General features: G+C 38.5%; 1 protein-coding gene across 2 annotated transcripts in view; it reads left to right on the forward strand.

Annotated features, from left to right (window-relative positions):
• NOL11 (nucleolar protein 11) overlaps positions 1 to 13,896 on the forward strand; it is a 113,827-nt gene that overhangs the window by 11,544 nt on the left and 88,387 nt on the right. Inside the window, exons 5-9 of one of the 2 annotated variants that reach the window (XM_053707944.1) lie at positions 7,558 to 7,615; positions 7,882 to 8,023; positions 8,976 to 9,152; positions 11,362 to 11,438; positions 12,463 to 12,586. In XM_053707944.1, the coding sequence (XP_053563919.1) occupies positions 7,558 to 7,615; positions 7,882 to 8,023; positions 8,976 to 9,152; positions 11,362 to 11,438; positions 12,463 to 12,586 (578 nt within the window). The remainder of the gene's footprint in view (positions 1 to 7,557; positions 7,616 to 7,881; positions 8,024 to 8,975; positions 9,153 to 11,361; positions 11,439 to 12,462; positions 12,587 to 13,896) is intronic. The other variant, XM_053707952.1, reaches the window with a different exon arrangement.

Consider the following 13,896-nt stretch of genomic DNA (forward strand, 5'->3'; position numbering starts at 1 on the left):
TGCAGAATTATTAGGCAAATGAGTATTTTGACCACATCATCCTCTTTATGCATGTTGTCTTACTCCAAGCTGTATAGGCTCAAAAGCCTACTACCAATTAAGCATATTAGGTGATGTGCATCTCTGTAATGAGAAGGGGTGTGGTCTAATGACATCAACACCCTATATCAGGTGTGCATAATTATTAGGCAACTTCCTTTCCTTTGGCAAAATGGGTCAAAAGAAGGACTTGACAGGCTCAGAAAAGTCAAAAATAGTGAGATATCTTGCAGAGGGATGCAGCACTCTTAAAATTGCAAAGCTTCTGAAGCGTGATCATCGAACAATCAAGCGTTTCATTCAAAATAGTCAACAGGGTCGCAAGAAGCGTGTGGAAAAACCAAGGCGCAAAATAACTGCCCATGAACTGAGAAAAGTCAAGCGTGCAGCTGCCAAGATGCCACTTGCCACCAGTTTGGCCATATTTCAGAGCTGCAACATCACTGGAGTGCCCAAAAGCACAAGGTGTGCAATACTCAGACATGGCCAAGGTAAGAAAGGCTGAAAGACGACCACCACTGAACAAGACACACAAGCTGAAACGTCAAGACTGGGCCAAGAAATATCTCAAGACTGATTTTTCTAAGGTTTTATGGACTGATGAAATGAGAGTGAGTCTTGATGGGCCAGATGGATGGGCCCGTGGCTGGATTGGTAAAGGGCAGAGAGCTCCAGTCCGACTCAGACGCCAGCAAGGTGGAGGTGGAGTACTGGTTTGGGCTGGTATCATCAAAGATGAGCTTGTGGGGCCTTTTCGGGTTGAGGATGGAGTCAAGCTCAACTCCCAGTCCTACTGCCAGTTTCTGGAAGACACCTTCTTCAAGCAGTGGTACAGGAAGAAGTCTGCATCCTTCAAGAAAAACATGATTTTCATGCAGGACAATGCTCCATCACACGCGTCCAAGTACTCCACAGCGTGGCTGGCAAGAAAGGGTATAAAAGAAGAAAATCTAATGACATGGCCTCCTTGTTCACCTGATCTGAACCCCATTGAGAACCTGTGGTCCATCATCAAATGTGAGATTTACAAGGAGGGAAAACAGTACACCTCTCTGAACAGTGTCTGGGAGGCTGTGGTTGCTGCTGCACGCAATGTTGATGGTGAACAGATCAAAACACTGACAGAATCCATGGATGGCAGGCTTTTGAGTGTCCTTGCAAAGAAAGGTGGCTATATTGGTCACTGATTTTTGTTTTTGTTTTGTTTTTGAATGTCAGAAATGTATATTTGTGAATATCGAGATGTTATATTGGTTTTCACTGGTAAAAATAAATAATTGAAATGGGTATATATTTGTTTTTTGTTAAGTTGCCTAATAATTATGCACAGTCACCTGCACACACAGATATCCCCCTAAAATAGCTATAACTAAAAGCAAACTAAAAACTACTTCCAAAACTATTCAGCTTTGATATTAATGAGTTTTTTGGGTTCATTGAGAACATGGTTGTTGTTCAATAATAAAATTAATCCTCAAAAATACAACTTGTCTAATAATTCTGCACTCCCTGTATTCTATCGAACGCCTTCTCGGCGTCAATGGCGAGAAGGCAGGCATCAGTGTTGGGCTTCTGTGAGGCTGCGTGGTGCTGGGTGCTATAGTGGGATATAATGGCTAATGTCTTTCTGATATTTATCACTGACGTGCGGTGCTTGATGAAACCTGTCTGGTCAGGGTGTATGATTTCCGGTAATAAAGCTGCCAACCTGTCTGCTAAAATCTTTGTGAATAATTTATAATCGCTGTTAAGCAGCGATATCGGTCGGTATGAGGAGGGTTGTGTATGGTCTCTATTTGGTTTCGGGATTATACAAATATTAGCGTCTGTAAATCTCCCATCCGGTATGGATTTCCCTAGTAGGTAGTTAGAATATGTGGTGGCCAAGGTTGGGGCTATGTCTGTGCTGAGGATCTTATAATATTCAATCGGGAGGGCGTCAGGACCTGCTGCCTTCCCTATTTTGGAATTCCCAATAGCACGCAGTACCTCCTGTGCATGTATGGGAGAATTAAGGCTATCTCTTTGTGTATCCGACAGCCGGGGTACAGTAACTTTCTGCCAAAATGTGTTCTTGTCTTTTCCACTTATATTTTGTCTGGTATATAGGGATTTGTAATAGGCTGTGAACACCTGCATTATGTCTTTAGTGTCTGTCTTAAGGTGGTCTCCCGATTTGATTGCGGTTATAATGGACTTGGGCGTGTGGAGTCTCACTAAGTTTGCTAAAAGTTTACCAGCCTTGTTACCATGACGATAAAACCTGCCTTGCCTATGTAGATTAAATTTATGATCTAGAATCTGCAAGTGTGTGTCTCTGTCCTTTTTAACAGTGTAGTATCTTTGGCGGTTTAACTCTGTGGGGTGAGCTAGGTAATCGTTGTAAGCATTAGTTAAGTCCGATAGGAGCTGTGTAGTGACTCTCCTCTGGGATTTAAAATGATGGGCTGTGTACGCAGTGATTTTACCCCTAATGACCTCCTTAGAGGCATGCCAAAACAGGTCCGGATTTGTGCTGTGTTGCTCATTGTCAAAAGTGTATTCTAACCAGTATGCCTTCAAATGTTGTCTAAAGTCTGCATTGGTGTATAGCTGGGAGGGAAACTTCCATGACTGCTTATGGGATTCTGTTCCAAAAGGTTGAAGTGTTAGTTTTATGGGGGCATGGTCTGAGATCGTAATTGGAAGGATAGATGTGCTCAGTATGTTGGGAGTGATTTGAGGGGAAGTAAGAAAATAATCTATTCGGGAGAGAGTGTGGTGCGCCTTAGAGACACATGTGTAATCCCGTTGGTCCGGATGTTGAGATCTCCATAGGTCATGTAGGCCCAGTCCATCTCTGAACATAGCTATAATTTGCGTTTCTTGTTTATGTTTAAAATGGGTAACCTTTTTAGTGCCAAGGTGGGTTGGGTCAAAGAATCTGTCCAATGGGTGGGCTTGCGCCATATTAAAGTCTCCCCCTACTATTACTGGCGAGTCAGAGTATTGGGCAAGAAGTGATTGTAGGGTTGTCCAGAAAGTTTGGTCAGAGTGATTTGGGCCATACACATTGCACAGTTGGAAAGTGTGAGTATGGACGTGTAGTGAGGTGAAAATATATCGCCCCTGTCTATCTATTTTTGTGTCGGAAAAGGTCACCGCTAAGTTTTTCCGTACTAAGATTGCCACTCCACACCTCCTCCCCTCGGACGGTGAATACATAATCTGCCCCACCCATCTGATCTTTAATTTTTCATGTTCCTCAGCAGTGAGGTGCGTTTCCTGCAGAAACGCAATGTCTGCATGTATAGAGTTAAGGTATTGGAGTATTCTGCTCCTTTTGGCCGGAGAAGTTATGCCCCCTACATTCCAGGACACTATATTAATGTTTGTAGTCATAAGGTGAGTTGGGGGGGAGGTAATGTCAGCAAAGGCGTCTGGTGGTGGAGAGTTGGATCAGTGACCCTAACATAAGTTCGGGTGTATTTGGGCCAAATGGTTGTGGGAAGGAAGTGGAGAGCGCAAGTGTTTTTGTTTATGTGCCCTTGTGTGTGGTGTAATAACAGAAAAGACTCACAGGTATCTTTAGTTAGCGGTCGTTGTGGTAATATTTTGTCTTTGCTGTCAGACCATCCGTCGTGCACAGACCCATTGATTCCTACTAAAGACAAAAAATGGTTAATACATGTACCAGCTTTAGGATGAGTGGTTAGGGAGCATATCTGTAGCAATAAATTATAAAGAAGAGAAAGGTTAACGCATGAACCAGCCTCAAGGTGAATATTTAGGGAGCATTTCTTTTGCAACAAGTTATAAGGGATGCTCATCAATAGACACCCAAGGTCAGATAAGTGGGCCCTGGCATAACTGAAGGCGAGCATACACATCATATAGAGGATATCAACATAATCAACATAAAAAACAACAACAATAATAACAGTTTGAACTAGCCCTTTTCTCAATGGAGCAGGGATAACTGCCCCAGGAGCAAGGGTATCAGCAGGAGTCTGAAAGAAGAGAATCCAGAGGGTATTGACAATACTTTCTGTAGCAGCATGGGAGGGGTCTCCTGTTCCCCAAACCTGGTGCTTGCATCTAGGACCTTCTGTCCAAAGAAGAAACATTCAAGTGTCCTTAGGTGTTCCCAGTTCATGGGTCCGCTTGGTGTTTTTCAGCATCTAAGAAGGCTTTTAGTTCTTTGGGAGAGCGAAAAAACTTGGCACCTCTGGGAGTTTGTAGTCGAAGCTTTGCTGGATATAGGAGTGCAACTTGTCTGCCCTCCTCATAGTTGAGAACAGTAACAGGCAAATTCCTTTAGCATCTTTGTTACCTCCGCAGAAAAGTCTTGAAATAGTAAGAGCTTTTTCCCGTCAAACAGAATGTCTGCATTCAACGATCTGTATGCCCTTAGCAGCGTGAGCTTTTCCTGATAATTTAAACATTTAAAGATGACCTGTCGGGGCTTTGCTGAGGTAGTGGTGGAGAGTCCATTATCTGGACCAATGCGGTGAGCTCTTTCCACATCCAATGGAAGTCTGTCAGGGTCTATGCCCAGTAGCTTAGGAAATGTCAATGCTGTAAATTCCAATAGGTCTTTGTTTTTTATATTTTCAGGGACACCAATTATACGGAGATTGTTGCGTCTACTACGGTTCTCAAGGTCCTCTACCTTGTCTTGTAGGGCTTGATTCTGGCGTAATAATTGCCTGATGGAGGTAGTATTGCTATTCTGACGCTCTTCCATGTCCGATATTCTCTGTTCTGCCTGGTTCATCCTTGCAGAAAATTGTCGCACTTCGCTTGTCAAGGTATCCATACCAGCTTGCAAAGATTCCATCTTTGGCAGGAAAAAGGATTTCAATTCCTGTAGTAGATTTGTTGGGTCCCCGTTAGTTATATGTGAAGTATTCGGTGAAGGCGGATTTTCAAGATGTATTTCCGCAGTATGAATTTGTTTCCTATCTGCTTGTTTGGATTTTGAAGACATTGTGCTCACCGATGAACTGGAGAGGGGCTTGAAGTATTTATCCACCTTCATATGAGGTTCAAAAGACCAGAAAAAAGAGTAATGTTTGTGTTCAGGCAAATATCTAGGCCTAAGAGTTGGCACCTGTAGGTGGCGCTGTTGCGTTGGGATTGTAGGATGTTTTAAATTTTGTATTAGATTTACAGTGCCTTATGATAGATCCAGTAAAAAGCAATAAAGCCAAAAGCTGTCAGACCTATCCCCAACACCACAATGTCAGTAATGTCCCTGCTAAACAGCCGCTGGTGAATGCAGATTTGATTACGTTGTGCTTCTAGGTAATTAGTAGAGTGTTTTGTGGCTGAGATGTATCATTTTATGCCTCTACTTCTTCTCAGACAAGGCAGGGTGGTATGATTAGAGCTGCTGGGCACAGGCCGTACAACTTATGGGGCTGCTCATCTTGTGTGATAGGTATCTTGTTTATAGTCTCTTCAAATTGTAGGAACTCGATGTATATTGCAATCTCTGCCTCTGTCTGCAAGTAGTCGCAGCTTTAAGGTGTGAGTCTCTGCAGGAGATTAATTCCCCAGACTGTCAGTAGGCTTGTGCTGTGCTGTGTCCCTTCTTAGATAATGTAGGTTGGTGCAAATAAAGTTACTTGTCCCAGCTAGCATAACATATAAGGCTTCATAGAATATTGAATAGCTGTATGAGGACCTTGAGGTAAGAGTTCAAAAAATGCCTTTCTGTCACTGCTTCTCTCTGTGAGCTAGTGCTGCGTTAAGGTATGAGGTAGGAAAAGTTACATAAGTACCTTAGGCCATCACAGAATAATTAATTATATTGTGCTTTCTTTTAAGTGGGGCTGATTGGTGTGATGAAGGCTGCCTGCCACTATCTGTACATCACATAAGGTCTCATAGCATGCGTACTAAGGGACAAAGGCTCTCTGTGTATTTATCTATCAAGGCAGATATTACCAGCCTCGTGGTCTCCTGCGTCGTTGTAGCGACCACTCCGGCTCCTTTGCAGTTTCTCCTTGTGCCGGGTCAGTTCTAGTGTGTCGCCAAAGCCAGTGCACTCACGGAGGTGAAAGAGGGCTCCTCCAAGATGGCGCCTGCGAGTTTAGTTGTTTGCGCAGCGTGGCGCAGTTTCAAATGCCTCCCGGGGCAAGGGCGATGTATCAGCCCTTCACGCTCTTCTCCTGGCCGGTTGGGGTTCTCTGGGCAGTCACCCAACAAGGCAATGGCATGGGAAGAGACAGCTGGCAGCATAAAAATAGCCTTTATGCAGAGCTAGTTTACGGAGCTCTTTCCCTTTGCTGCCAGCCGCTAGCTCCGCCCCTCACCAAGAATATGTTTTAATCAACTTTTTTTTTCTACATTGTAGGCTTATTGTTCACACACACACACACACACACACACACACACACACACACACACACTATATATATATATATATATATATATATATATATATATATATATATATATATATATATATATATATATATATATATATATATATATATATATATATATATATATATACAGAAAGTGCAGGGAGAGGAGGAGGTGTCGTAAAAATCATGAGGGGGGCTTAGGTAACAGGCAGACAGTGTCCAGTGTAGGAGAACAGACAGGGGAAATATATAGCTATACATAGAGCATATACTGACATAAAGTTATATATCAACATTGAATCAATATCTATAAAGATGTGAAATTGTATATACAGGGGAATACAAAAGTTAAAAAAAGACAAAAGTGTGGTCATAGGCTTACCTGTGTACCTATGTATAAAGAATGTGGAATATACAATGTAATTGACTAAATGAAAGTATGTTACAAACATTTTTTGATAATGTGTTAAGAATCCAGAGTCCACATTTAGTCCAGAATTAAACAAGTTGAAGTGCATTATCATTTTCATTTCAAAGGTTTTTCTTTCCATGGTGTTTTTGAAGTTCATCCGAAGGTGCAGTTTTTGGCTTGTTTCTCCAATATAACATCCCACTTCACATGCAGTGCAATGTATCATGTATACCACATTTGCAGATATACGTGAATATATTATTGTGATTTGCTGTTCTGCTTTCACAAACGTGTTGACACAGTTTGCAAAGAGCTTTATAGCAGCACTTGGTTCCATTCTGAATGTTCTTTTTATTATATATATATATATATATATATATATATATATATATATATATATATATATATACGCGCTTCCCAGCTGTTCCTAGATAAGCCATGATTTTCTATGTATTTGTCAAAGTAACTTATAAGTATTTTTTTTTGTTAATAGTGATCCTGAAACTCCGCTATTTGTTGTCCGAGAGAACCAGATTTGGAAAATTCATGTCTTAGTGTCCGTTTTTTGTTTGCAAAAAAACCCAAAACACATACTTCTGACTTCACTTTAATATTAGAGCATACATTTAAAACACAGATATAATTTTAAATGTCTCCTTTTCTTTCAGTTGTTTGTTAAAACAATTACTTAAAATCAGATCTTTACAAAATGAATACTGTCCATATGGAAATTATTTATTTTTGTTTTAATAGATGTTCAAAGATGTTTATGGAAGCTGGTCGCTCTGTCTTAGTCTATATCACTCAGAAGGTATGTATTAAAGTAATAGTCATCATTTAAATGCTGTACATTAGAGCAAAAAAAGTAATTTTTACAATTTATAGGTGGTTCTTTTGACATATTAAAATAGGAAAATAAATAATGTATATGATTACATGTAAAACCCATATACAAGCAGACGCTATTAACAATTTTAATTTATATATTTTAAAATAATTCATCTTTTCATAGAATGTCCATCTAAAAGGTCTTCAAATACTGCCTGGTTGTAAATATCCTTTTATTTATATTTTCAGATACAGGATTATTTTGTGCATATTTGGATATTTAGCCCTAATTTTCATCGAACCTACAAACTCAAAGCAGCCACAGAAGAATACAGTGCTTTAAGTTTTTCATGTTCTCTGAAAAACCAAATGCTCACTCTTCTTATTTTATGTAAGTATTTTTCTGTCATCTAACGCGAGCACACGCATACGTGATACTTTGTGTTGCAAGAACTAAAATCCTGCTCATTAGTAGCTAACAAAATGATATAGCGGTAAGAGAATTAATATCTCTAACAATTGTGTAGGTAAATGGTAGCTCATCTCAGTTGTATCATTTTTAAATGACGGTTACATTAGCACATTTAAAAATCTTGCAGCATTGTAAATCTTGCAGTTAGAAGGTAACGGGGTTGGATTAACTGCGAATGAGCTCAGTGCTTCTTTATCTCTGGTTGTATCTTATGCTGTCTAGAGGCTGCAAAACATTAGTACACTTAAAGGGATATAAAAGAGTGCGCCTTTAGTGAAAACAAATGTTTAAACCAACTTGCTTGTTACAAAATGAACAGAAATTCTAAGTGTAACCACTGCCCTCATTGAGATAAGAGCGCTGGCATGTTGATAACTGAAGTTGCATTCTGCCTCTTCTGAGCATGGGTAAAACTGACTCTCTGCTTATCTATTATTCCCTGAATAGAAAACCAGTTTGTGATTTATGACATCAAGCTAATCCATGAAAAAATCTGGTCTGTGTATGTTGGTAACACCCTATATTACACTGGGCACATGAAATTGGTGTACTAAATTAATGTAATGCAATTGCATGTTATCTTTATGTAATTCAGTAATATACAGGGGTACAAGAAATCGAGATGAGACAAGTTGCTTCTACCTGAAACTTTCAGTTAGAAACTGTCAGTAAATAAACAAACCCCTCAGTTTTAGTAAACTAATATAATTTGCAGGCACTAGTTGTTATGAGAGCAATTCTGTCCTTTAATTTCCTATTTTTGATCTTTTAGTGCTTTATTAAAAAATAGCCTTTGTTATTGATACTTTTGTGCTAATTTAATATTAACCCCTTTGGTTTAATTTATTTACTTTGCATTGTCTTCTTTCAGACTCTAACAGCAGTGTGGGTCATACATCCGTGTCACTTATTCAGCATGAGGAGATGGCAGAAATTCCTTTACTTATGTCTCCACTACTTCACCTACCAGAACCCACAGACTCCGGTGCTGTTGCCATCCTTGATGATTCCCATTTAGCTGTGCTGACATCTGCTTCAAAACAAAAGGGTAATCTTGACTTCAGTTACAACTTGATATATTTTGTAAAGTTTCACAGTCTTTACCATTTAGTCACAAATTTTAAGGTACAGTATTTTATACCAATGTTTATGCAATGAGTAATAAGCTGCATTTGAAATGAAGCATTAGTAATAGTGTTGCCAGGGGGGGGCACTAGCTACTCCAGCATAGTGGCTGCCACCCTTTGGCCATTTTCTCCACAGTTACACCTGACACCCACACCCAAAACATGCCTGACCCTATCCAAGGACCGCCTGATCTGCCTCAGTAGTGGCCTTTGTACAAAAACACCTGGAGATGCCACTGAGCATTAGTGCCTTGCATCTGCCAGAATCAGGCTTCAACTTTTTCCCATATGCATATCGATCATTTCTAACATTTTTCTAATCCTTAAATTCTTGTTTGCCATAGAAGCCATTTTAGCTCCTAAAGGTTTGACATCTTACAGGTTACCAGAAGCTGCAAATTCCTTCAAATATATTTTGTTAGCAATGTCCTTTACATCACAATACTAACACAATATCTACTATGATTCTGGGGTATGTGCCAGGTGATTCCTTTCTCTTAGCTACACAGTCTTCTTTCTCTGTATCCTTCTTAACAATTTTCTTTCTTTACTGCTCTTCTCGGTGGCTAAATTGACATTATACTGTTAGAACAGTAAGTTCATGCAATTTAAATGCATAGCTTTTACTTACATGTAGTGTCCTGGGGGGATGAGGCATTGAATTAGATATTTCTATTAGTAAACTGCAGAATTTGATTGCAAGTGCATTGTGCAGCAGGTCTATCTTACATTTTTAAAATCTTGTGTTATGAGTTGTTTCTGCATTAAAATGGGAAAACTTGCTTATACTGGGTTTAGCAATGCTGAACCATCCCACGCTGTAAGCCCTTCAGCCAAGGTAGATTTAAATTAGCAAATGTTCAGAGATTGGTGTCACCAGTTTCAGAAAAGCCACATGCGCCCCATCACTCCTATTTACATATTCTTTCCCACTCTAGATTGTGGAGTTTTGAACATACTTACAGCTGATCATACCCATACTCCGCAGCAGTATAGGTCAATGTCTGGGAAGGCCCAGGGATCCTGCATATCAACTGGAAGCAAAAGCATATTGTTTGTGCTAGTTCTTTTACCTGTCCGTTCAAGACTGCTAACACTTATACTGTACCTTCCAAACTGTATTATGCTATTGTGTTCTCCAGCTGATCTTTCACTAATGCATATTTATAGGATGCATGCCGTCCTTCAGTCCACTTGTACTGCAAAAAAGTCTTATATGCAAATAAAATGTGGGTTGGCTCAGCAAGGGTTGATTTATTGAAGTTCGCTGGCAGGGAGTGAAATCTTCACACGGATCCTTGTATGGGCTGAACCTGGAAGCCCCAAAGAGTGATGAGTTGTCTCTTATAGAAAGTAATGAATCCCTCTGGAGTGGGAGACCCAGTGTGACAGGGATCAAAGTTCTTTGTGGTATGACGGTCGTATTTTGACGTTGCATTATGCATTAAATCACATTTAATGCATTCTTAAGTAGGAATTTTGCTGCATAATTTAAATTCACATTTTGTTAGTTTAAGATTTTATTAATTTGTATCTTAAATATGCTTATTACACTGCTAATGTTTTTGCACCATACTGTATGTCTCTACCTTGCGTACAGAAATCTATGGTTCTCCCTTTAGCAAGTAGCAACACTTTCAAGGTAAAATTAGCCTTTCCTGTATCTTGTGAAGAACCTTGTAGCAATGATGGAACTTTTTAGATAATCTCAAACGAGCAGAGAACTTAAGGGAGTTGGGCCCCAAGTCTCTCCCTGCTCACACACACACCTGCTCTATCAGGTAACGCTTAAGTTAGTTGAATCTAGGGAAGTTATTGGGGATCCAGGTTTCTAGTTACGGTGGCAACCTGGCACCCAGTATGTTGAGTACTGACTTTCATTTAATCATGTCTAACTTTTTCAAGTATGAAGTGAATAAGATATATAGATACCTCAAACTTGCATTATGACTAACCACGTTCTGGTTTATTTTATTTTTTTTTCTTCATGAGTTTTATACATTTCAGATCACTAGTCGTTTTTTTTTTGTTTTTTTTTTGTTTAGTAACTTGCAACTTATTTTATATGGTATGTGTCTAGGATGAAAATGACTTAAATGTAACATAACTAAGACCAACATATTCTTTCAGGTTGCCTCTCTATATGGAATACAACGTTTCAGACCATTCAAGTTACAAGAGAATTTCCACAGAAAACCAGCACTCAGGTAAAAAGATGCTTGGTAGGACTGCATATTTTTTTTTCTCTCTGCATATTTTGATACGTGACGAAACACTCTTGCAAAGCCAAGTGCAATCTGTCAGTATCCACATAAGTAATAAAATAAATACATAGACTCAATCTTATGGAATAAATATGTACTGCAGATTGTACAGTTTTCATGTACAAACCTTCTGTTGCCTTTAGCTTATATATGAAGGATATTTCACCTTGTTATAGGAATAATAATGAGTGAAACCTCAAATCGGCTCTGGTGCGGTTTAAATACTAGAGCTCTCACCAGCATATTTCACCTAAATATTTGAAGGACATAAAAGTGCAAAAAGAAAATGCTCTGATGTGTAGAAAGTTTTTTATTATTGCTCTATTGAATGCATATGGCGATTAAACATAGTCCGCTCCAGTGCAATAATGCACTACTGATACCTAACTGAACACATCTGGTGGGCCAATGACAGGAGATGTGTGTAACAGCCAATCACCTGCTAGCTCCCAGTACTGTATTCCTGCTCCCTAGCTAGGTATGTTAGTCAACAAAGGATATATAGAAAAGTAAATCTGATAATAGAAGTATATTGAAAAGTATCTTAAATTGTATACTCTGTCTGAATCATGAATGTTTAATTTTGCTTTTCATGTCACTTTTAAATTCTGTGCTTATGATGTTATACCTATTCCTTTGAGTCTTTGTTTCTAAAGCATTTAGAAATCTCCAAAAAAATATCCAAAATCTGACAATTTTCTTCTGTTTTTGTTTAATTTATCTTCATAAATGTATGTTCCTGGTGTATAGTTTGTAGATCCATAGAATTCACAAACAAGAGAGGATATGGTGGAAATATTTAACCATTTACATACTGAATAAGATAAATCAGTTAGGTTGTAACAAGCAACATGCTGAGTAAAAATGATTTACAGAATAAAAAAAAAGGCTGCCACTGTTACATACACGGAAGTCTGGATATTATTTTAATGGTCACAGTTATTTATTTTCTGGTCTTGTCTTTCAGCTTTGGTGTTTTGATGGTAAGCTGTATTTGCAACATGGAAAAGCCTTGGTTGTGGTACCATACTCCTGCGAAACATCATGCTTGGCATCAGCTCTTGGAAAACGTAGAAACATTCAGACATCAGGTGGGATCCCATGTATTAAAAAATAAAAATATATATATATTAATTTTATGTGTGTATATGTGTATATATATATATATATATATATATATATGTGTGTGGTGTGTGTGTATTAATTTTATATGTGTGTATATGTATGTATATGTATTAATTTTGTGTATGTGTGTATGTATATGTGTGTATATGTATGTATGTATGTATGTATATATATATGTGTGTTTGCAATAACAGTACACAATACATAGTTTTCTTGTCAGGCATGCAAAGGGCTTCCCCTCTAAACTAGTAGGACTGTGAGTTCTGAACTTACAGACCAATGAACATTAGTAGGAATTTTACAACTGATGCTGCAGTATTCATTTTACAAGTATTAACATAAAATGACGGTTCTATATCCTGTTCTTTCGAATGCACTTTTGAAAATTTGAGCACACTGTTTTCTAAATGGTGGTTAAGCTATAAATGTAAGATTGCTATTAACTACTACATATTAGGTATGTGCATTCGGGGGTTATTTTCCCATTTTGTAATGAATTTGCACAGATCTCAGAAGAATATTTGCGGCACCGGAAAGAGACAAATGCGGCTTGAGGCAGCCTACTTCCGCATTTGTTACGGAACGAAAAAAATGATTTACATACCTACTACATACAGTATATAGGTTAGAACAGATTTCCCTTTAATCTGTATGAAAATGTACATTGTTGGATAGATATAAATATACATTTCAGCAAAAAGCTGCAAAATATCTGCATACAAAATAAATGTATTTATGTTAGCAATATTTTCAAGATTAAGGAGATTCAGAGCAGTCTAAGGATACTACTGAAAACCCAAAATTTACTAGCACGTCTTAGGCCTCTCCCGTTTCCTGCACTAAACAGTCTATTCAGTTTTTCGTTTTCTGTGCAACTGCATAAAGGGAGACGAAACCCCCAAAAACTTAAGAAAAAATTCAGATAGCGCATACAATTTTAAATAACTTTCCAAGTTACTTGAATGACCAGCAATACACTATTGGGAGCTAGCTGTACACATATGGTGTGCCAATGGCAGAAGGCATATATGTGCAGCCACAAATCAGCAGCTAGCACCCAGTAATGCATTGTTCTGGAGCCTACCTAGGTATGTAATTTTTTTTTAAATAAAATTGGTTTTATGGTTCAAATAGAGCATACATTTTTAAAAAGTGCTTTCCAGTTTTCCAGTTGTCAAATGTACTTGGTATAATTAGTTTTAAAATGATCTCATTCCCATGAAAACATACCTAGGTAACTCAGAAGTGTGCTCTGTTATAGTGTTAAAGCTATGTA

This window comes from Bombina bombina, chromosome 1 (assembly GCF_027579735.1).
Source record: "Bombina bombina isolate aBomBom1 chromosome 1, aBomBom1.pri, whole genome shotgun sequence".
In the NCBI taxonomy this organism is placed as follows: Eukaryota; Metazoa; Chordata; class Amphibia; order Anura; family Bombinatoridae; genus Bombina; species Bombina bombina.